The following is a 25,314-nucleotide window of genomic DNA, read 5'->3' as shown; positions in this document are numbered from 1 at the left end:
GATGGTGGGGGTGAATGTAATGCAACATGAATCCCAGGTCCCAGTTGAGGCTGTACTCAGGTTTGCAGAACTTGGCTACATGTTTGTGTCTTTCGGGACAGTAAGAAGTCTTACAACACCAGGTTAACAGATTTGTTTCAAATCACTAGCTTTCGAAGCGCTGCTCATTCCTCAGATTCACCTGATATGTCGTAGTTTCTCTTGGTCAACAGTTTCTGGGACCAACGTAACAGCTGCGCTAGTGTCCACCTCCATTTTCACCTGCTGTCCATCTAGTGGAGTGACCCAGTAACAGTTTGTTGCACCAGCTATGGCCAGCACGTACAACGACATTTCAACATCTGACTGTGGTCCTTTCTCGCACCCTTTTTGTATCACGTGGATACTCTTTCTATTCGATCTTACTTTTGATGTATTGGCTTCTTACTTTTTATAATTGTTAGAAACTGGTTTCTTTCTCCAACAAGCACATTCGAAGTGTCCCCGTTAACCACAATTTTTTTGCATTTTGTACCTTTACTCCAATAATCAGTTGGTGTGTGCCCAGTTTGCACATCGATGATAATTTCGTACCTATATCTGTGTTCGGGTCTCTGCCGACATTTCACGGATTTTAAGCAATTAAGCTCGAGCTTAATTGTTGCGCTTCCTTAGCTGCTAATTCTATAAAGATCAGGACGTTTAAAGCCTTTTTTGGGGTCTACGTTGCTCTCTGTTAACAGCCTTTTCTGGATAGCTTCACCTCTTAGCGCACACACAAGTCTGTCTCCAATGGTTTTGTTTAAAACATCTCCAAATTCACATTATTCAGCTAATTTCGTCCAAGTAGCTACAAACTGAGTGACTGATGTGTTCAGGAAGGTCAGGACTACTATGTCCACTGCAATTTTGTTTATCTGGACCAAATATTCAAATCTTTCGGTACGAGCTCCAGCGCTCGCTGCTTTCATCATACAGTGCCATGGTGCCAAAGGCTCCCGCCGTTATACTATGGAAAGGAGTGCGTAAGCAAAAAATGTGCCACAAAGCTTTTAGCATTACTTCACTTCCTTTTTCCTCCCTTCCAAACAAGGTAACCCTGAGCTCAGCTTGTTCCTTTCTGGATTTTGCAAGGGGTGTTGCAAAGCTCCCCTAGCTGTAATTAATTGTTGCAGGGTGTTTGGTACTTGCTACTCACAGTAGAGAGAGCACTGTACCAGAAGTTTCTGGGCAGAGCACATGACAAGCTGCTTTTGATGCTATTTTCACCAAAATTTTGGTTGATTTTTTTTGGTTTCTTTAATGATTGCTGCTATTATTCGGCACCCCTCATTGTCAGCTTTGATGTAACAATGTTTTTGTCTTCTTAATCTCTTCTTGGATGGCTGTAATGTGGATAACTGTTTTTCTTAATCCACTGGATTTCTGCAGTGCTTTTGTGGGTGCTTGCAGTGTAGATCAACCACCCCATCACCAGTTTCTTTGTGTTATTTTAAAAGGATAGACTTGCAGGCCACGAAGGAACAAACAAACAAGAGCTTGATTGGAAAGGTGTCTATTCTACAGGCTGCTAGACTAGACTGACCGTCAGCCTGCCCAATCTGCCGATGATGCCATAATTCTCTGGAATCATTTCATCACCTCACTTTATCCTACACAGTTCCTGTAAGATTAGTTTTGCTGAAAGAATACATGGTGCTAAGAATTCCAAGGGAACATTCATTGAACTGATGACTGAAAGAATTCCTCTTCTGGTGTATGATCGATTACGGACTACAATTCTGAACTTGAAGGTGTCTGACACAACACACCACTGAATCCCAAGAATTATTTCTGTGAGAAGGTAATCTTGCTTCAAATCCAGATCCTTAACCTTCATGGGTATTCCATCTTCTGGAATAGCTACAAATACAGCATGGCTATTACTTGTCAATTTAGACAGCCGGAACCCTCCCTGTGCACATGTAATCTTCAAATCTCTAACAAATGTTTTCCTGAAGGTACTGATATCCATGCAGTCATTGATGTAGAGATCTTGCAGTATCTAGTCGATAACGTCTAGTTCATAATTATTTGTTTGGTCTTCAGCAGTCTTCCTGAATGCAAAGCTCACATATCTCAGTGGTGATACTGCTCTCGAGACGCAACAATTCTGCATTCTACCAAGTCCTTTTTTGCATCTCTACCTGCCCACCATAGAAATCGTAGAAAATCAAGAGTCTCTTGCTGGCACTTTCACCTGGTGGAACATTGGTCCAATGTTTGTCATTGGATTGGATTTGTTTATTGTCACGTGTACCGAGGTACAGTGAAAAGTATTTTTCTGCCAGCAGCTCAACAGATCATTAAATACATGGGAAAAGAAAATACATAATAGGGCAACACAAGGTATACAATGTAACTACATAAGCACCGGCATCGGATGAAGCATACAGGGTGTAGTATTAATGAGATCAGTCCATAAGAGGGTCATTTAGGAGCCGGTAAGTGGGGAAGCTGTTTTTGAGTCTGTTCATGCGTGGTCTCAGACTTCTGTATCTCCTGCCCGATGGAAGAAGTTGGAAGAGGGAGTAAGCCGGGTGGGAGGGGTCTTTGATTATGCTGCCCGCTTTCCCCAGGCAGCGGGAGGTGTAGATGGAGTCAATGGATGGGAGGCAGGTTCGTGTGATGGACTGGGCGGTGTTCACAACTCTCTGAAGTTTCTTGCAGTCCTGGGCCGAGCAGTTGCCATACCAGGCTGTGATGCAGCCAGATAGGATGTTTTCTATGGTGCATCTGTAAAAGTTGGTAAGGGTTAATGTGGACATGCCAAATTTCCTTAGTTTCCTGAGGAAATATAGGCGCTGTTGTGCTTTCTTGGTGGTAGCGTCGACGTGGGTGGACCAGGGCAGATACTGCTAACCATCTCCACCTCGGCCCCATTGATGCTGACAGGGGTGTGTACAGTATTTTGCTTCCTGAAGTCAATGACCAGCTCTTTAGTTTTGCTGGCATTCAGGGAGAGATTGTTGTTGCTGCACCACTCCGCTAGGTTCTCTATCTCCCTCCTGTATTCTGACTCGTCGTTATTCGAGATCCGGCCCACTATGGTCGTATCGTAAGCAAACTTGTAGATGGAGTTGGAACCAAATTTTGCCACGCAGTTATGTGTGCACAGGGAGTAGAGCAGGGGGCTAAGTACGCAGCCTTGCGGGGCCCCGGTATTGAGGACTATTGTGGAGTTGTTCATTCTTACTGAATGTGGTCCGTTGGTCAGAAAATCAAGGATCCAGTTGCAGAGGGGAGCCAAGTCCTAGGTTTTGGAGCTTTGATATGAGCTTGGCTGGGATTATGGTGTTGAAGGCGGAGCTGTAGTCAATAAATAGGCGTCTGATGTAGGTGTCTTTGTTGTCGAGATGCTCTAGGGATGAGTGTAGGGCCAGGGAAATTGCATCTGCTGTGGACTGGTTGCGACGGTATGCGAATTGCAGTCGATCAAGGCGTTCTGGGAGTATGGAGATGATGCGCTTCATGATCAACCTCTCAAAGCACTTCATTACGACTGACGTCAGGGCCACCGGACGGTAGTTATTGAGGCACGTTGCCTGGTTCTTCTTTGGCACCGTGGTCTTCTTGAAGCAGGTGGGGACCTCGGAGTGGAGTAGGAACAGGTTAAAGATGTCCGCCAATACCTCTGCCAGCTGGTCCGCGCAGGCTCGGAGTGCACGACCAGGGATCCCGTCTGGGCCCGTTGCCTTCCGAGGGTTCACTTTCAGGAAGGCCGATCTGACTTCGGAAGCCGTGATGGTGGGTATGGGCTGCTGGGGCACTCGACAGCGGATTGTTGGTTACCTGCTCGAACCGAGCATAGAATGCATAGAGTTCATCGGGGAGGGGCGCGCTGCTGCCGAAGATACTGCTCGGCTTCGCTTTGTAGCCCGTTATGTTGTTTAGTCCTTGCCACAACCGCCGAGAGTCTGTCTGTGACTCTGGCTCGGTTTGATATTCTCTCTTGGCATCTCGGATGGCTTTGCAGAGGTCGTACCTGGATTTCTTGTATAGGTCAGGGTCGTCTGACTTGAACGTCTCGATCTGTCCTTCAGTAGGGAGTCAATCTCGCGACTGAACCATGATTTCTGGTTGGGGAACGTACGTACTGCTTTCTTTGGCATGCAGTCGCCCACACATTTGCTAATGAAGTCTGTGACAGTGGTGGCATACACATTTATCTTGGTCGCTGAGTTCTTAAATATGGACCAGTCCACTGTCTCCAAGCAGTCACGTAAGAGCTCCTTAGTTTCCTCGGACCAGCACTGCACAACCTTCTTAGCTGGATTCTCCCGCTTGAGTTTCTGCTTGTATGCCGGAAGAAGGAGCACAGTCTTATGGTCTGATTTCCTACAGTGCAGTCGGGGGATGGAACGGTAGGCGCCCTTGATTTTTGAGTAGCAGTGGTCAAGAGTGTTGTCGCCCCTGGTGGGACAGGAGATGTGCTGGTGGAATTTTGACATTACACTCTTGAGGTTGGCCTTGTTGAAGTCTCCGGTCACGATGAACAAGGCCTCCGGACGTTCTGTTTCGCAGTTGTTTATAACTGGGTACAGTTCGTCCAGCGCCTTCCTCACTTCTGCCTGGGGTGAGATGTAGACCACTGTGATAATGGCTGAAGTGAGCTCACGCAGACATCAACGCAACAGGCTCTTGGCGGAACCTAGGCAAGACACCTGTTGGTTAAGCCTGGACCTTGAGGCAGCACGGTGGCGCAGTGGTTAGCACTGCTGCCTCATGACACCGAGGTCCCAGGTTTGATTGCAGCCCCGTGTCACTGTCCGTGTGGAATTTGCACATTCTCCCAGTGTTTGCGTGGGTTTTGCCCCCACAACCCAAAGATGTGCAGGTTAGGCAGATTGGCCACGCTAAATTGTCCCATTATTGGAAAAAATGAATTGGGCATTCTAAATTTATATATTTTTTTTTTTAAAAGTCTGGACCTTGGAGGTGTTGGTCATTTAAACAAGTCCCTTGGTACGAAACAACAGTTAAATGTGAAACATACCTTCTTGGGTGGTACACTCCATGCTTACGTCATCACGGCTCAGCTGTCCCTGAGCAACTTTCTTTGCATAAATCTCGTCAATTATATCATACATGAATCCCTTATATCCTTCATGAAAGCCTTTGTCCTTGTTAAATTTCTTCTAAGGCTTGAAACATATTGTTCTCCAACATGTAACCTTTGTGTTACCGTAACCTATTGTGCCCAGTGAGTGCACAAGAACACATCAGGTGCTCGCTCTCTGGTGTTCACAGGACTATTGCAATTAGTTAAAGGCAAGAAGGACTACTTTTTATTAAAATAAAAATTATATATTTGAAAGGAAGGGCTATGGGTGGGGAGAGCAGGATTGGGGAATTAAATTGTACAGCTCTTTCAAAGAGGCACAAAGGTTGAATTATCTTCTACTGAATTGTATTGGGCACCAATATTTTTACATTTGAATCCGCTCTCACTGGGATATTTCATCCGTCCTATAACCAATGATTTCAAAAGCCAGTTGATGATTCCAGGCACAGGTTGCAATTAACCTTTAAGCAAATGCTGCATTGCAACGGCAAGAAGCCACGCATGTTTGTTTATAAAAAGAAAAAACAGTATTTAAACCATCGACTGTATTGCAATATCTCTATCAGAAAAATTCCAGTTAGTCCCTTCAGCTGGCCTGTTTATTAAACTTGATTAATTGTATGCAAACGAAAAGCAAAATCAATTTTTCTGCATTCTGATCTAGCTTAAAATTCTACCCTGTAATTAAGTGCAAACAGGCTAGATAGTCATACCAGGACACAATACAAATGGCATTTTAACTTCAAGCACCGTCCTTGGTGTTTTAGCCCCATCTACAGCAAAGCAGCAGAACTGCACCACGTTTAATTCAAAACATATTCCCACTTTCTAGATTATACACACAGGAGACCATTCAGTCCATCGTATCCATGTTGTCTCTTTGGAAGAACGATTCAATTAGTCCCACTCGCTTGCTCTTTCCCAACTGCCTTGCAAGTATCTCCTTTTACAGTAGACACCGTCTCCTACAGTAATCAACATTAAAGCTTTCCACTGGGGAGAGCAGAGTGTGACTTCTTCCAGATTGACCGTTGAGTCTGCTCTCAGCTGGGATAGGTAATGCAATCAGCTGTGCTTCCCACCGGCAGTCGAGATCAAGGGTTTTATTACTGAACCTTTCCTCTCAATCAGCAGATAGAATTGGATACACAAGCCAGCTTCCTGCTCAGGTTTCACAGCTTGCTACACAACGCAGAGCCACATACAAATAACCTTCATTCCCCCTTCCCCCCCACTGACCACATGGACAGCAGCAGTCGAAGAAGGCAACTCACCATCACCATTACAAGGGCAATTAGGATTGGGCAATAACTGCTGGCCAAGTCAGCAATATCCACATCCCGTTAAGAATTAAACAAGAGATAAAGGTATGGACAACTATTTACGCATCCCTCCGCTGCCTGGCTAAGATCTGACACAGATTGAAGCTGGGATCTTCTTGGTCAGTGCAACTCAATGATGTCACAATCCCAGATGTCATACCTGGAATGGGAAGATCCCAGAATGGAACCCTGGTTCAAACATCGTAACTTTTATTTATTTTTTATAAAACGTGGAGGAAGAGTCACAGAACAGCTCATTTAGATTTAAGAAGAAAAAACATTTACTAGACCTGAAAAATTAGAATTATGATACAATACTTAATCTACATTGGTCTCATTAACAAAGTCCCTTTTAAGCAAACAAGATGACTGTGGGCAAATACATTATCCACTTTGAACCCAAGTTATTGTTTGTTGATGTCTCCTCAGAATCCCCCCCAGGTAACTGTCCCACGAGAGTTTCCAACCACTCCCAAAAAGACGCCTTAAAATCTTCTTTCGTAATAATGCTTTCCCTTAGTGGTATGCATTCCAAATACCAATTCGGGTTTTACAAATGACACTTTTTTTTTTTTTTTAAAGGCCTCCATGCTCCACTTTTAATAGCAAATCCAGTCCAGGATTTTACACCAATCCCTTTAGGATTTCTTTGGCTTGACTGCTGTGGAAACTGCTGATAATGGCTTTAGCCCTTGATCCCCAGACGGTATTAAAATGATACCAAACATTTCATCTACCTCTGAAGTCTGCTGATCCACTTTAAATCTAGTTACTGCAATTGTCTCCAACTCAGACTTTGTTTACTCTTCCTTGAATTCTTCTGGACAATATCTTGGTTCTGTTCACTTTGACTTCTTGGACATTTCTCTTATTTTTCTAGTTTCCTTAACTAGTTGCTCTTCCGATCTTTGCACTTTTTTCTCAACCATTATTCTATGGTTTGTCTTTTCTTCTAGCAAAGCTGAGAGATGCCTTCTCTCTCACTACCCATTTTCAATGGCAATCAAATTAGCTAAACTAAAATTGGATAAAATCTTCTCTACTGTACACGGACCCAGTTGCTAAGCAACGGCCACATGTTCATGCCTTTTATTTATTCTTCACGCCGTAGCCTTCTCCAAGGATGTGCAGGTTAGGTGGATTGGCCTTAGTGTCCAAAAGGGGGGGGGGGGTTTAGTGGGGTTACGGGGATAGGGTGGAGGCGTGGGCTTAAGTAGTGTGTTCTTTCCAAGGGCGGGTGCAGACTCGATGGGCAGAATGGCCTTCTGCACTGTAAATTCTATGATTCTAAACACAGTTGGAATTTAACCAACTCCCACATACAGCATATATCTACATGTTCTAAATGGGAGTTGTATCCATACGGGCACAGAAACATTAAACAGACTTAAAACTATACCTTATTTCTGATGTTTACTAATACAAATCTAACTCCCATAAAACTACCTATGTTGTCCTAACAGTGATAGGTAATTAGTGTGAAATTTGTGCAACTCAAGACGACTTCCGCCCAAGTCCCTGCAGAAACTCCAGCTAAAATTCAGTTCAAAATGCTTGATAACATTGGAATCCCAGAGAGAGCAACAATTATCACCAACACTACTCTATGGCACCACGAGGCCATTCAAATAATGCTGCACCAACATCGTAAAATATGTGAAATTTTATTCAACTTGATTACTTGAGCTTACTCTAATGCGGAATAGTGCAAACATTACTGACGCAATTGAAGTTTGTGGGGGTTCAGGAAGTTATTGAACATTTATTCCCAACTTACCAAATGTGTCCTTTGCTACTTCCAGGTCCGCTTGTTCTTGTAGCTTCGCAAGTCGGAGTTTTTCTGCGAGCTGCTCCTCTAGCGAAAGCTCCACAGGTTCTGCTTTCTCCAACTGAAAAACAACATACATGTGGAATGGAAAGTTGGAATACAAAATGACAGAATAGTTCCCAATAACACCATCAACATGTTGATCCCGTCATTTTTATTTCCCCAAGATGGAGTGTCTGTGTACCCCTGTTCTTCTCTTGCACACTGAAGTTTTTAAAATTGATTCACTGTCAGGATGTGGATATCTCTGTCAAGGCCAGCATTTATTGTCCATTCCTTGGTGGTGGTGGGCCGCCGTCTGCATATATTTAAGGAGGAAAATGTTAGATTTCGAGACTCCAAATGTGTCAAAGAGTATGGGAAGAGCTTGGGAGTGTGGTGCTGAGATAGAGGATCACCAATGATCGTATTGAATGGCAGAGCAGGCTCAAAGGGCCAAATGGCCTCCTTCTGCTCCAATTTCTACGTTTCTTGAATCACTGGTTCAAAGTCAAAAGAGGGGTTTACATGACTCCAGTCCCATGCCAATAAGTTCAAAATGAGCAAGGATGGCAGATTTCCTTCCCTCAAGAACAGTTAACCAGCTGTAGTTATTAGGATAATCTGACAGTCCGACAGTTACAGAATTCCTACAGTGGAGGTCATTTGGCCCATCAAGTCTGCATTGACCCTTCAAAAGAGCACTCTACCTAGGCACATGCCCCCACCCTATCCCCGTAACCCCACCTAACCTTTTGGACACTAAAGGGGCAATTTTAGCGTGGCCAAACCCACCTAACCTGCACATCTTTGGACTGTGGGAGGGAACCGGAGCACTCTAAGAAAACCCACGCACACACGGGAAGAAAGTGCAGACTCTGCACAGCCACCCGAAGCCGGAATTGAACCTGGGTCCCTGGCGCTGTGAATTTAAATCTCGAACTGCCACAGTGGGATTTGAACTCACATTGTTGTAATTACTGGCCCAGTAGCATAAACACTACATTACATACTGAACAGGTTAATGGTCAGGTCTGTCCAATGCTTCATTGAGGTGTACAGCGTCCCTCCATACTGGTGGGAACAGACCTGAAAGCCACCTTACTCAAGGGATGGGGAAAACAATTCATCAACACACTAAAATTAAAAAATCAAATGCAGAATCTAGCAGGAATTTGCAGATACACCTAGATATCCACTTGTTAAAGACCTCACCCACTTCCCGTCAGCTGGTCTCATTACAAATTTCCATGTTTGTTATGAAATATGAAATTAACATGACAAATTTGCAGACAGCTTACATTAATAATGTGGAAATATGATTTTAAAATGTAAATATAAAAATAAGGACATAATTTATAGCTTTAAAATAGAGAGCCGAATTACAACTGTGCACCTTGGTTCAAATATCCCTGGCTTCCTTGAGTAACGCCACAGAAGATGGGTTACTGTTAACAATCCATGCAAAAGAGACATAGGTAAATAGAACAGAAGTCCAGGCACAAATATTTAAAAAGTGCAACAATCAGTTCTCTATGTCAATGTATCAGCAAGTGCATGCTGTGACAATCACATTGTTACGCCAATTGCATTATGACAGGCAGTGATTATTGCCTCAACTTCTTATAAAGAGTATAAGTGGACACAGTTGCTATGGGGAAACCATAAGGAGTTTGTGTCTCTGCCAAGCTGGGAGCAGAATAAACTTGCTAGAGGTAAAAGGCAAGCTGCTGTGTTGTTCCTCCATCACAACATTTTAAAAAATAATAAATTTAGAGCACCCAATTCACTTTTACCAATTAAGGGGCAATTTAGCGTGGCCAATCCACCTAGCCTGCACATCTTTGGGTTGTGGGGGTGAAACACGGGAAAAATGTGCAAACTCCACACGGACAGTGACCCAGAGCTGGGATTGAACATGGGATCTCGGCGCCGTGAGGCAACAGGGCTAACCCACTGTGCAACCTCCATTACAACATTTGATATCAACTTTGGGCAGCCAAGAATGAAGGAGTTCGCCTTCTACTCACACGTGCATAAAGTGTACTCCTGGATTGATTTCTTTATTCTGAGCAGGGCTCTACTGACGGGAGTGGTGGACACGGCAGTCACAATCTCAGACCATGCCCCGCACTGGGTTGACCTACAGGTTAGTAAAGACAGTAACCAGCGCCCACACTGGAGGTTAGACGTGGGACTTATAGCTGACAAAGAGGTGAGCGGGCGGCTGAGGAAATGTATTCAGAACTACCTGGAGGTCAATCACACGGGGGAAGATTCGGCAGCGGTGGTTTGGGAGGCATTGAAGGCGGTGGTTAGAGGGGAGCTGATCTCGATACAGGCCCATAGGGAGAAGGTAGACAGGGTAGAGACGGACTGACTTGTAAAGGAGATACTACAGGTTGACAGGATGTATGCGGAGACCTGTAGTATCCGGCCTGGAGGCTTTTAATGGAACGGCGGTGGCTACAGGTGGAGTTCAGCTTGTTAACCGCAGGAAGGGCGGTAGAGCAGCTGAGAAAGGCGAGGGGGGATATTTAGGAGTATGGAGAGAAGGCCAGCAGAATGCTTGCACAGCAGCTTAGAAAGAGGGAGGCAGCCAGGGAGATAGGGAAAGAAAAGGATGGAGACGGGAACCTGGTGGGAGACTCAGCAGGGGTGAATAAGGCATTCAAGGCGTTTTATAGTAGGCTGTACGGATCGGAATCCCCACCTGGGTCAGAGGGGATGAGGCACTTCCTCGGGGGGCTGAATTTCCCGAAGGTGGACGGGGAGCTGGTAGAAGGGCTGGGCGCCCCGAACAGGATCGAAGAGATAGCTGAGGGGCTGAAGGCCATGCAGTCGGGTAAAGCCCCGGGGCCGGACGTAAAACGGGTTCTATAAAAGGTTCTCTGGGATACAGGGGCCGCTGTTGATGAGGACATTCAATGAGGCAAGGGAGCGTGGGGTGCTTCCCCCGACGATGTCACAGGCCACGATCTTGCTGATCCTGAAGCGGGACAAGGACACGGAGCTGTGTGGGTCCTACAAGCTGATATCCCTATTGAATGTGGATGCCAAACTGCTGGCCAACATTTTGTCCTCTAGGATTGAAGACTGTGTTCCGGATGTGATTGGAGAGGATCAGACGGGGTTTGTTAACGGAAGGCAGTTGGTGACCAATGTAAGAAGGCTGTTAAATGTGATCATGGTGCCCCCAGAAGGTAGGGAGGTGAAGGTAGTGGTCGCAATGGACGCAGAGAAGGCCTTTGATCGAGTAGAATGGGAATATCTGTGGGAGGTACTGGGACGGTTCGGATATGGGCGAGGATGTTTATTGACTGGGTCAGGTTGCTGTATCAGGCTCCTGTGGCGAGCGTACGGACAAATAGGATAACATTGGACTATTTTAGGCTGCATCGGGGGACGAGACAGGGATGTCCCCTCTCCCCACTGTTGTTCGCGTTAGCCATAGAGCCGGTGGCAATTGCAGAGAGCTTCAAGGGGCTGGTCCAGGGGGAGAGTGGAACACAGTCTCGCTTTACGCAGACGACCTGCTCCTGTATGTATCGGACCCAGCAGAAGGGATGGAAGAAATCATGAGGATCTTGGGGGAATTTGGCCGGTTTTCGGGGTACAAACTAAATATGGGGAAAACCTAGATGTTTGCGATCCAGACAAGGGGACAGGAGAGGCGACTGCGGGAACTGCCGTTTGGAGTGGTAGGGAGAAGCTTTCGATATCTTGGCATCCAAGTGGCGCGGGAATGGGAACGGCTGCACAAACTAAATCTGGCCCGACTAGTAGACCAAATGAAGGACGATTTCTGAAGGTGGGACACATTCCCGTTGTCATTAGCTGGGAGGGTGCAGACGGTGAAGATGACGGTACTCCCGAGATTCCTGTTTGTGTTCCAGTGTCTCCCCCATCTTTATTCCGCGGTCCTTTTTTAAACGGGTTAACAAAGTGATCTCTAGCTTTGTATGGGCGGGCAAGACCCCGCGAGTAAAAAAGGGGATGCTTGAGCGGAGCCAGGGAGGGGGCGGGCTGGTGCTGCCAAACTTCAGTAACTACTATTGGGCGGCAAATATAGCCATGATTAGGAAGTGGGTGGTGGGGGAGGGTCGGCATGGGAGCGTATGGAGGCGGCTTCATGTAAGGGCACCAGCTTGGGGGCGTTGATAAGGGCGCCTCTGCCATTCCCGCCGGCACGGTACTCCACCAGCCCCACGGTGGTGGCGGCCCAGAGAGTCTGGGGGCAATGGAGGAAACATGTGGGAGAGGAGGGAGCATCGGTCTGGTCTCAAATTTGTAATAATCACCGGATGGCTGAGGGCAGGGATTGAGAGGACGGGGGCTATGTTTATAGAGGGGAGCTTTGATAGCTTGACGGAGCTGGAAGAGAAATTTGGATTGGCGAGGAGAAAAGAGTTTAGATGCCTGCAGGTGCGGGACTTCCTACGTAGGCAGGTCTCAACCTTCCCACTCCTACCACCAAGGGGGATACAGGATAGGGTAGTTTCCAGAGCGTGGGTGGAGAAGGGAAGATCTCTGACATCTATAAGGAACTCATGGGGTCAGAGGATATGCAGACTGAGGAGCTGAAGCGCAAGTGGGAAGAGGAGTTAGGAGGATAGAGGATGGTGTCTGGGCAGACGCGTTGAGTAGAGTCAACGCATCCACAACATGCGCCAGGCTCACCCTTGTTTTTAAACACCGTGGACATGACAGTTTAAGGTAGTTCACAGGATCACATGACAGTGGCCCGGATGAGCAGGTTCTTTAGGGTGGAAGGCAGGTGCGCAAGGTGTGCGGGGGGGGGCCAGCGAACCATGTCCACATGTTTTGCACATGTCCAAAGTGCAGGGGATTCTGGCAGGGGTTTGCAGATGTCATGTCCACGGTGTTAAAAACAAGGGTGGCACCGAGTCGGGGTGTCAGAAGATCCGGGTATCCAGGAGGAGAAAGAGGCACATTCTGGCCTTTGCTTCCCTGGTAGCCCGGAGACGGATATTATTGGCTTGGAGCGACTCAAAGCCCCCGGAGGCCTGGCTATCTGACATGGCAAGCTTTCTCTGTTTGGAGAAAATCAAGTTTGCCTTGAGAGGGTCATTGTTAGGGTTCGCCTGGAGGTGGCAACCGTTCGTCGACTTCTTTGCAGAAAATTACTCGTCAGCAGAGGGGGGGGGGGGGGGGGGGGGAGAGAGAAAAGAGGGGTTAGTTTAGCTTAGAGTAGGGGGTTAATAAAGGTGGGACCTGTAAGGGAGGAAGCAGGCTTTTGCACTATGTTTATAGATTCATGCACATTGTTTATTTTGTTGTAAAACCAAAAAAAAAACCATTTGATATCAACACTCAATTTATTTCTGGATCAGAATTGTGAGCTACGGGTTCACTTTCTGTAATGACTTAAACATTTGTGAACTTTAAGTGAAAGGTTACAAGTCCTCAATGGTATTGCGCAACTCCAAGCAACGGAACATCATGTCCCGATGCCTAATGCATTGCATTTTAGGATTTATATCCTTTAACAGTATTCATTTTCCCAGTAGACCGTCATGTTTGCAGCACTGTAAACAGTCAGAGGCCTTGGACCTGTGGACTGTTACACCTTGAAGGATATAGAGCAACTTACGTTCTTTAACGCCTCTAGTTTACGCTTCTTTAGTTGCTTTTCTTTTTCTTCCCTCTCTTTGATCCGGTCACTTAACTTCTTTTTTTCTGAAGTCTTGACTTCCACTATAAGAATTTCAGAATAGTCAGAACCATAGCTAGTGTGGTGGTAGCTATCACAATGACAAGCAAACACATTAAAAAGACCTTTTAACTTTGTTATTACGCCCTCATCTGCTATATCCAACAGGATGCCTCCCCATATTTTATTTCAAATGTGTGGGATTTATACTCCACAATCCCCAAAAGGTTACAGTAGCCAGTGTATCACCACTGAACCAGTGGTAGGACAAGTGTTAAACACGGATCGTAAATCCTTCCATGTCCAGACCATTACGAATTTTGGAAGGGTACTAGACGACAACCTGAAAGCAGGTTACCTGTTCCTCTGTATTATAGCAGAGAACAAAGAGACTTTTAAGATGCGAGATGACCAGCCATTCGCGGAGCTGGAGATTTACCATGTTATAAAATTCCACTCCTAACCCCAACCTAACACTCTCCTGAAGGGGCTGCCCGAAAAAGAGATAATGAATCTTACGCCCCTTGGATACTGCACAGAAGTGATTATTCTTCATGTGTAATACGGGCCAGTGAGTCGCAGCAGACTATTTAATCATAGTAGAAAGTCATACACAATTCAACTGAAACTTGGCCGACATGGAAAAGCACATGATTTGGGGGTTCAGGTTCACAAAAATCAGCACATTGACAAGGCCACAAGGAGCTGTAATACTGGGTCTCATGGCAATTATGTAGAGAATATAACAGTTAAAATATAATTATTATGCATTTGCATGAATTCTTTTTAGCTCTAGAGAAGCTGTTTTGTATTAACAGACGTGGCATCATAAGTCCTAGCACGGAATGAGAGAGAGAAGAACAACCATGTAAGAGATGGCACGGGAAACAGAGAACAGCCATGTCAGAGATAACACACTAAATTAAGCTTCTCTGTTTTAAATCTCTGTGCTCCCGACGCTGCCATCATCTTACGGAGCGCATTCCATCGACTGACCAACCCCTCAGTGAAAGGAAGGAGGCTCTATTCTCTGTTTTTGCGGTTCTGGAAAAGGTTGAAACAGCTAATCACGATCCACACAACCTAGTCCCTTTATAATCCTAAAATCAGCCACTCCTGCCTTGGATGACTGACTGCAAGTGTGGAGTTTGCACGTTCTGCCCATGTTTGTGTCAGTTTCCTCTCAGTCCAAAGATGTACTGGTTAGGTAGACTGACCATGCTAAATTTCCCCCTAGTGTCCAAAGAACTGCAGGCGAGGTGGGTTTACGGAGACAGGTCAGGGGAACGGGCCTAAGTAGAGTGCTCTTTCCAAGGGTTGGTACAGACTTGATGGGCCATATGGCTTCCTTCTGCACTGTAGGGATTCTATGGAAGTATGCCTTCTATGGAATCACCTCTTAAATTAAGTATAAGGAAATCCACACGTCTACCATGCTTACCTTGTGGTTTCTTTTCCTCTTCATCATCCCAGTTGTCCTATGGAAATAAAAAAATGGTGTTTAAACTCCTAATTTTCATTCCTGAGATGAAGGCATCTTTAAAAAGTTCTAAAACCGCTAATTTATTTTCGTTCTTGCACCCCACTCGTTACCACTTGGGGCACAGCACATCTATGCAGGAAACTGGTCCCAAATTATTGGAACTGCGGGCTGACCAAGTCCCCGGGGCCTGATGCACTTCAATCTAAGGTCTCAAAAGAAGCTGATGAGATAATTGATGTGCTGGTTTTAACTTTCCAAAATTTCTCGGGTTCGGGGATGGTTCCATTAGATTGGAAAATAGAGAATAGCTCCTATTTTCAAAACAGAGGGAGACAGAAAGCAGGGAACTACACGCCAGTTGGCTTAATATCGATTAATGGGGAAATATTAGAAGCTATTAATGAAGACATTCTAGTAGGGCACTTGGAAAAATTCAGAGTAATCAGGCAGCAAAAATTCATTGAGTTCTTTCAAGAAATAACAAGTGCTGTGGATAGAGGTCAGTGGATGTACTGTACTTAGATTTTCAGACGGCATTTGATAAATATCAAAGGTTATTGCAGAAAATAAAAGCTCATGGTATGGGTGGTAATATATGGCCATGGATATGAGATTGGCTGGCTGGCAGAAAACAGTAGGCATAAATGGGTCATTTTCTGGTTGGCAAGTGGTGTGCCACAGGAATCAGTGCTAAAGTCTCCATTCATTAAATTTTATTTAAATTACTTGGATGAAGGGACCGAAGGTATGGTTGCTAAAGTTGATGATGACACTTGAACAGTAAGATGTGAAGAGGAGGTTGCAAAATGTTAAGTTAAGGATAGGTTGAGTGAGTGTGCAAAGACTTGACAAATGGATTTTGTATTTTGCGAGGGGAACTGAAGACAAAAGTGGGGAGGTTATGCTTCTTATAGAGGGCAATGGTGAGACCAAGAACTGCAGTAGAGTACAGTATTTCTTTATTTAAGAGATATGTTATAACCTACCTGATTACTACTGGCTGAGGACTATTGCCTATCCCACAATCCTTAGTGAGTACGAGCTCCCCCAGTGAGGGGGGCAGAGAAATCATTAGCAAAGTCACCTGCAAAAATAGAGTTGGCCAGTGTGGAACCAGCTAGAGAGGAGAGAGTAGTGGTGGGGTACTGATGCTGTTGTATAAATGTAATTGTAAATAAAGTTATTTCTTTCAATTCTACAAATTTGTGCTGGATTCTTCGTGGCCCTCACAAAAGGAAGTAAACTCATTAGCAGTTCAGAGAAGGTTTACTAGACTAATACGTGCAATGGGCGGGTTGTCTTTTGAGGAAAGGCTGGACAGGCTTGGCTTACTGGAGTTTAGAAGAGTAAGAGGCAACTTGATTGAAACGTAGGATCCTGATGGGTCTTCACAAGGTGGATGTGGAGATGTTTCCTCTTGTGGGAGAATCTAAAACTAGGGGGTCACTGTTTTAAAATAAGGAGTCGCCCATTTCAGACAGAGATGAGGGAAAATTGTTTTCTCTGACAAGGTCATGAGTCTTTGGGACTCTCTTCCTCAAAAGGCAGCGTAAGCAGAGTATTCAGATATTTCTAAGACAGAGGTAGATAGATTCTTATGGGAGTGAAAGTTTTTGGGGTAGGTGGGAATCAGATCAGCCACGATCTTGAATGGCGGAGCAGGTTCGAAGGGCTGAGTGGCCTATTCCTGCTCCTAATTTGTATATTTGTATGTCCCGTGCAATGTAAACTGCAAAAGGGAGCCATTAAATCATTTAAATTCCAGTGTACCTTGTTTATGGAGTACAACTGTGTGCTATTAAGCCACTGATGAGAAGATCGGAGCTCAATCCCGTCTGTACTGAGCTGATCTCAAGAGCAGCCGCTGAGGTACATTTCGCCTCCGCATTCTTGGGATAGGGAGGCGATAGTTTGTTGCAGCCTTCTGCTAATGGCTTCAGTGGCCTCTGTTGGTAAAAGGCATGTGTAAATAGCAACGGTGGTAGGGTCAGCCCTCTTAACACTTACTGCCCTGTATAGACAAGGATTCCCACTGAGGCAAGATACCAAAGGGTTTTCCCCAGTGAAACAGTACTGGAGAAGAGAGAGTGCACCATAGGGGAGGTGAAAATTGGTGGGAGGTAACCTTTAAATGCAAAAAGAACAAAAGTAACTGATTAACAGAGAAGAGGGAGGGGTGATCTGATAGAGGTCTTTAAAGCTAACATAATATAATAACCTTTTATTGTCACAAGTATGAAGTTACTGCGAAAAGCCCCTAGTCGCCACATTCCGGCACCTGTTCGGGTAAGCTGGTACAAGAATTGAACCCTCGCTGCTGGCCTGGCTCTGCATCACAAACCAGCTGTCTAGCCCACAGAGCTAAACCAGCCCTGTACCATGGTATGTTCGTCTTCAATGCACGAGGACTTGATTTCAGGAACAAGGATGTCTCACTGTAGCTGTACAGGGCCTTGGTGAGTACTGTCCGCAGTTTTGGTCTCCTTCCAGATGCAGCGCTTGCAAAGGTTCACCAGACTGATTCCAGAGATGACAAGATTGCCGTATAAGAGACTGGGTTGAATGGGCCTGTATTAACTGTTATTTAGAAGAATGAGAGATGTAATTGAAAGGTATAAAATTGTGACGGGGTTGGACTGACTAGATGCAGAAATTTTGTTTCCTCTGGCTGGGGGGGGGGGGGGGGAGGAGTGAGAGAAAAGACAGTCTAGAACAAGGGGCCACAGTCGAAGGACAGAGGGTCATATTGATACGAGGAGAAATCTGTTCACTCAGAGGAAGGTGAACCTGTGGAATTCTCGACGACAGAAGGATGTGGAGGCCAAGTCACGGAATATATTTAAGGAAGAAATAGCTTTCAAAATTCTAAAAAAGTGTTGAGAGGTGTGGGGAGAGCATGGCAGTATGGTGCTGAGATAGTGGATCGGTCATGATGAGATTGAATGGTGGAGCAGGCTCAAAGGGCCAAATGGTCTACTCCTGCTCTGAATGCTGAAGATGATGAAAAGGTTTGTTACGTTAGATGTAGAGAAAATGTTCCAACTGCAGGCAAACGGAACCAGAGGCTATTAACGTAGATGAACACGAGAGTGAAAGGAATAGGATAGATTGGCTGGATTAAAAGGGGAGAAGGTTAGCGTGGAGCATAAACATTGGCTTGACCCGACTGGGCTGACAGACCCGGTTTTGCGCTGTAAATATTATGTAACACATTGGAATGTTCAAAATACTCAAAAAAAGTCAGGGGCAGGGGGGTAATGGAGAGTTAAGAATGATGGTACCCCTCCCTCTTTACCTACTTTACCAAGTCATTTCTGCCCATTATTAAATCTCATGACAATTGCCGCCTGGTGCCTGCTGGTGTCACTGTGTAAGCAGCCAGTTTCACACCTCCATTTCACACTCTCACCTCCAAGGGCAGCACGGTAGCATAGTGGTTAGCACAATTGCTTCACAGCGCCAGGGTCCCAGGTTCGATTCCCGGCTTGGGTCACTGTCTGTGTGGAGTCTGCACGTTCTCCCCGTGTGCGCGTGGGTTTCCTCCGGATGCTCCGGTTTCCTCCCACAGTCCAAAGATGTGCAGGTTAGGTGGACTGGCCATGCTAAATTGCCCTTAGTGTCCAAAACTGCCCTTAGTGTTGGGTGGGGTTGCTGGGTTACATAGGGATAGGGTGGAAGTGTGGGTTTGGATGGGGTGCTCTTTCCAAGAGCCGGTGCAGACTCGATGGGCCGAATGGCCTACTTCTGCACTGTAAATTCTATGACTTGTCCAAACACACCCTCTAAAGGAGCTGCTAAACTTTCATCCCATGAATTCTGTAGAAACTGGGAATTTGATTTTACAAATTTCTACCTTTCAAATCAGGGGGCAGGTTTGATGGCGCAGGTTGGAATACCAACTGGCATCAACATCTCCAAATGACACAGAGAGCAAATCATTACCTGTATGCAGACATAATTCAATTTACACTTCAAATCACGTATTACTGGCCATTGTTACTTATTTACAGTTAAATGGCAAACTTACAATTCAGAAGCAGTAAATTAGGGAACATAAGTTCTTCTCCAGTACATGAATTGTGAGACATAAAACAGCCTGGAGAGAGTGTAATTTCCATAATAAGACATAGGAGAATTGGCCATTCGGCTCATCGGGTCTGCTCCACCATTTAATCACGCCTGATATGTTTCTCACCCCCATTCTCCTCCCTTCTCCCTCTAACCCCTGATCCCCTTACACTGTGACATTGATATAGGAAACATTTACATTCAGGGAAAGAGTCGGAACAAAATATGAAAACAGGAAGCATGCCTTTGAAGACCAACATTATATGAAGTACGATTTTTAAATATATAGATTGGATGCCTAGTTTTTAAGCTTATTGCAAAGCATCCAATCTTTTCACTTATGCACCACTTAAGTTCACAACATGGAACCTCAAAGCATAATGCACAACTTTAAACCCTATTAAATTGCACATTATGCCAACAAATACTGAGTTAACAAAGAGCTCTGATGAAAAAAGGTTTCAATGAGGAACATCAATATGTTAAAGAGTGGGGAACTGGGAGCACTGGATTACACTCGATGCCTGGTTTGGTTGGTAAACACAGACTCAACGGGTCAAATGCCTATAATCGATGCTGCAGCTTACAATCTGAGGTTGCCCATATAAATAGACTGAGGGTTCAAATTTGTGATTTCTCCATCAATGAGGCTACACTGCTAAATCCTGCTGTATCCAAACTCGAAGTGCACAAATTCAACAAGGCTCCCTCATTCATCAATTTGGCAGTGGGCTTTGGGAGGAGTGACACTGTCTGTGGGAAGCAGGCTGAAATCACCAGTCCTACAAATCATTGCTGATGGACTCGAAGTACTGGACAGCTCAAATATAGTCACACCTTTTAATCAAACATGCACATTGGACCTAGGATGTGAATTGCAATAGCGAGCAATCCAGGGGAGCGTTGTCAAGATATCTTTTGAGGATTTAGAGCATCCACTGGCAATGAAACAATGAAGTCAAACATTATGCTGTCAGAGATCTACCAGCTGGAAAAATATCAATACTTTGCAGCCTATGAAAGACCAATATTTAGAGGGGTGGATCAGATTCTGGAATGAATGATTACTTTTAAAGAAAGTTAATATGTTTAGAAATAATGCAAGATTTAAGATAAGAATCTAACAGAAAACATGGAAACAAGCCAAGCAAAAGTAAAACAGGCAATTGTACAAATGTGCAGAAATAACAGGAAAAACAGAGGTCTGTCCCACACATCCCATCGTCATTCTACCAGGCACCACATAACCCGAGGGCAAAAAGAGAAATCGGGCCAGAGGATAAGCTAGGAATAAACACTTCAGGAGTTCCTCTCAAACCTCCAAAGACTGGGGACAACAATCTAACTTTGTTGCCTGGGTTTTTTCCCAGGGTCACAAAGGGAAGTCATTCCAATATTGAATTATCCCTGGACACCTCATTAATGTTCTGTGTCAGAAAACATTCCATCAAGAAACCTTTTAGATTAGCTGGCCTCTGTGACATCCTCCCTCTAGTGCCAGTCTGAGGAAATGCAGTCATCTGCAGGACATTTGGGGGGGCGGGGGGCGGGGGGGGGGGGGGGGGGAGACATATTGCTAAGGGCTAGGATTCTTCACACTTGGTTACATATCTCTGAAAAATTTGATATTTATAGCTCATCAATATTCAAAATAAACATTTTTGAATGCTGAAACATTTACTGTGCTTAACTCATGCTTCTTCCTAATCTGACAGAAGTTGTGTGGGGTTGGTTAAATTAGGCGTGTCTCTACTGTGACTCAGAATCAGGCAGGCAGATACTCCACCTGTGGCTATCTCAGCAGTTTCATTTAGAGATTCAAGGACAAGGGTAGATTTCAGTGCATGGGAAACATTAAGCTGATCAAAGAAAAAGTTAAAGTTCAACCAATGATGACTGATAAGTTAATTCAGAAAGTTTGAAGGAAAGCCACACTGTCAACAGTAAATCCCATTAATTTTTCCAGCAACTAATTTGCAAACACCTACATTTAAAACTTAACAGGCCGATATTTTAGAGTCTATTTATTTAACATCTCGCCACAAAGATACTGTCTCATAGAAACACAAAGATTTATGGCAAAGGAGGTGAGTAGGTTCACCATGTCCATGTCGACCAAGAAAGAATTATTTAGTCAGAATTCACTCTCCAGCTCCTGATTCCATTGCCCTGCGTGTTACAGCACCTCAAGTGCTTATCCAAGTGTTTTTATGCTGGCTACATTTGCTGCCAATGTCTTGCATGGACAGTTGTATGGTTTTACTGTGATGTCATTGCAAATAATGGAATAGACAGCAGCCAGGAACAGAAATGCTCAGTTATTAAGCCTCACCTTCTCCCAGTTGGGAGAGGCGGAGGGGAGGAATGGAGCTGGGGGGGGGGGGTGAAATCGGGATGTGGAAGCTTCTGATCCACTAGATGAAGGACGCAATTTCAGGTTAAAATCTCCATTTCCCGCAATTGCAGTTCTGGGGCTTCTTCCTGTTGGATCATCTTCAGATTCTGAAACTGTTCAACCAGTTTCTGAGACCCATGCTGGGCAGGCATTCGGGGTCCCTGGAAGTTGCTGGAGGCCATACTAATCTGCTCACCTGCCACAGGGCTCAGAAATTGGGTGAATAGCTTTAGGATCCAGATAAGATCCAACAAACAAACTCTCTCAGTAATAATAATAATCTTTATTGGTGCCACAAGTAGGCTTACATTAATACTGCAATTAAGTTATTGCGAGAAGCCCCTAGAGACCACACTCAGGCCCCTGTTCGGGTACACTGAGGGAGAATTCAGAATGTACAATTCACCTAACAAGCACATCTTTCGAGACTTGTGGGAGGAAACCGGAGCACCCGGAGGAAACCCTCGCAGACACGGGGAGAGCATGCAGACTCCGCAGACAGTGACCCAAGCAGGAATCGAACCGGGTCCCTGTGCTGTGAAACTGTGCTAACCACTGTGCTACTGTGCCAGCAAATGACGTCACTGGTTTTCTGTGTATGCACAGACTGATATCGACAGCCACCTTGCATTGGCAGGGTGTTTTTGAAATAGGATGAGTTTTTGTTTTGTTTCGATCACCCCGTCAGGCAGTGGGTTTCAGACCAACCCCCTCAACAACCTCTGGCTGAAAGAAATTACTCAACTTCCCTCCATCCTTCCAGCAGGTACTTTAAATCTATGACACCTGATTATTGACCTCTTTATTGGAAATGGGTTCTTCCTACCTGCTTTACCTACAGGCCCCTGAATTTTATACACCTCAATTAAATCTGCCCTCAACACCCTCGGTTCCAAAGAACTCCAGCTTATTCACTATTCCTTTTAAGTAAAATTCTTCATTCTGGCAATATTCTCAGAAATCTCTGCATCCCCTCCATGTAATCTCATCCTTCTTGTAATTACCAACTCAGAACACAATAATCTACCTGTGGTTCAAGTAGTGTTTTATTCAGCTCCAGCATAACTCCCCTGCTCATATGCTCTCAGCCCCAGCTAATTGGAGGTGGTGGCATAGTGCTATTGAATTTATAATCCCGAGACCCAGAGGTCCAGGTTCGAATCCCAACATGCCCGACTGTGAAATTTGAAAATAAAACCTGGAATTAAAATTCTGTGAAAAGGTGTTGTCATCCAGTTCGCTTTGGGGAAGGAAATCTGTGATGCTTATCTGGTCTGGCCTACATGTGACTCATAAACAGCCTTAAAAAGGCAATTAGGAACCGGCCGAGCCATTGATGTCCACCTCTCATGAATGAATAAAAATAAAGCAGTTTCTCTGATCATATTTCCCATTCTGCTACCTTCAGGGATCTGCAGACGTACATTCCAAAGTGTCTATGCTGCTCTACACACTTCAGAACTTTACTATGTGTATTCTCTTATCTTGCTTGTCCTCCACAAATGCACTAGATAGTGACACTTTTGCAGAAAAGGAATATGAAGCAATCTTTTAATTGCCCAGCTCAACCACCTTATCTCAATTACATCATTGCTGTTGTTAATGTGCTGAACTGACACTAGCCTAAAATAATGACTTTGTCTCTTTACATGGGCAAAATTCACAAATACTGACAAATTCACATCGCAACTTTCCAATTATTGCACCAGCTAATAACATAAGTTATCCTAAAATATTAGTACATTATATAAAATTTTACAATAGAGAAACAGGCCATTCAGCCCAACTGGTATTTAAAGCTCTCTGCAAGCCCCTTCCCGCTAGCACAGCCTTTGATTCCTTCCATGCTCACATTCTCAGTTAGCTATCCTTTAAATACATCTATGCATCAACCATGCCACGTGATAGTGGGTTCCACATTCTCAGCAAGGATTGCTCAAAACGTCATTGGCACAGAAGAGAAGTAGCACATCAGCAGCTCAACCGGTGGAGCAAAATTCAGAAATCCAGGGACCCTGATTCTTTAATGTCATGGACATATTCATGTGATGCCCTTCATCAAGTGAAATCACCCACATCACAATCACCAGGGACAGTGGTGTCACAAGCCAATCTGGAAGGAATAAATTTAACTGTTTTACTGCATGTTCTCCGCAACCCAAATGGAAGTGCCCAGATTTTGTTTTTTTATGAAAAGCGATTGACCTGAAGCGTTAACCCGACATTCCTCTCTCCATAGATGCTGTCTGACCTGCTGAGCACCTCAAACATTTTCCGTTTTTATTTGAGATGCCCAAGGTCTGCAGCATTTTGCATCTAGTTTTGGCTATCAAGTTTCATACAATGATTACCGCATTTACTAAAATCCAAGAATGATTTCATTCTACCTCGAGTTAGGTGGGCCCTGGTTCAAAGGATTGAAAACTAGACATGCACACCATTAAAGACGATTCAGCATTGAGCTCAAGGTTCAATTTCAAGCTGATGACACATCAAGTGAGTAATTTACAATAGTCAACAAACTAAGTCCTGATTTTGCTGACAATTTTAAAAGTTTTCAACCTTGTTCTTACATTTCACACAACCAGAGCTTTACTGAATGAGCCTGTCAATATACTGTCCAATACAATCAGGGTTATCACTCGGATTACAGCAAATTGAGTTCTAATTTTGGGTACGAGTGAATTGTAGAAACTCTTGTATCAGCGTGGCTTTAGTTGTGCTGAATGAGGGTTATTTCCTGACTGTATCACCAGTTCAACTCAGCAAAACAAGCGAGGACACCAGACAGAGCTGTCAGAGCAGAAGCACCGATCATCAAGCCTGTGGAACAATTCCACCCACAGTATGCGTGCTGGCTCTCTCGGGCACTGCTCCTTATAGTCTGGAAGACCGTCGCTGTTTAATATCATCACCGTTTCGCTCACTCCTATGAGGTCAGTGCACTCCTCTTGTTCTGGAGATGCCGGCGTTGGACTGGGCACAATAAGAAGTCTTACAACAGGTTAAAGTCCAACAGGTTTGTCTGGATTTGCTAGTTTTTGGAGCACAGCTCCTTCATCAGGTAAAGCTAGTGAATCTAAACAAATTATTTGGATTTGTTTGGGATGTCTTGTTGACACAGAGAACTGGTCCCTGCATAAAAACTAGGGACCAAAATGGGACCCCCCCCCCCCCCCCCCCCCCCCCCCCCCCGAGATCAGGGCATTGGTCTTGGGAGCAGCTGTTGGTAAACAGTATTGGACAGAGGAAGATGGATACTGGTGACTGGGCATCAGGGCTTGGGAGGGTGGTGAGAGGACTGGGGAATAAAGTAGTTTGGTCATGGTACTCAGCATTGACTGCAGAGCTGTCAGCAGAGGAACAGCCCATTTTGCCTGCTCTGCTATCCATTGAGATGTGACCTGTGACCCAACTCCATATAACCACCTTTGCCTCATATCCCATCATGTTTTTGGCCCGGAGATTTGTCATTTTTTATC

At 44.9% G+C, this 25,314-nt stretch overlaps 1 protein-coding gene across 1 annotated transcript in view; it reads right to left on the bottom strand.

Annotated features, from left to right (window-relative positions):
• LOC140387387 (eukaryotic translation initiation factor 3 subunit J-A-like) overlaps positions 1-25,314 on the bottom strand; it is a 51,781-nt gene that overhangs the window by 10,972 nt on the left and 15,495 nt on the right. The window contains exons 3-5 of the mRNA XM_072470407.1: positions 15,328-15,364; positions 13,827-13,930; positions 8,183-8,294 (exon numbers count right to left, since the gene is read on the bottom strand). Of these exons, the coding sequence (XP_072326508.1) occupies positions 8,183-8,294; positions 13,827-13,930; positions 15,328-15,364 (253 nt within the window). The remainder of the gene's footprint in view (positions 1-8,182; positions 8,295-13,826; positions 13,931-15,327; positions 15,365-25,314) is intronic.

The sequence above is a fragment of the Scyliorhinus torazame genome, chromosome 12, assembly GCF_047496885.1.
Source record: "Scyliorhinus torazame isolate Kashiwa2021f chromosome 12, sScyTor2.1, whole genome shotgun sequence".
Classification (NCBI taxonomy): Eukaryota; Metazoa; Chordata; class Chondrichthyes; order Carcharhiniformes; family Scyliorhinidae; genus Scyliorhinus; species Scyliorhinus torazame.
The sequence above is the reverse complement of the archived record's forward strand: the minus strand, read 5'-3'. Positions and strand labels throughout refer to the sequence as shown.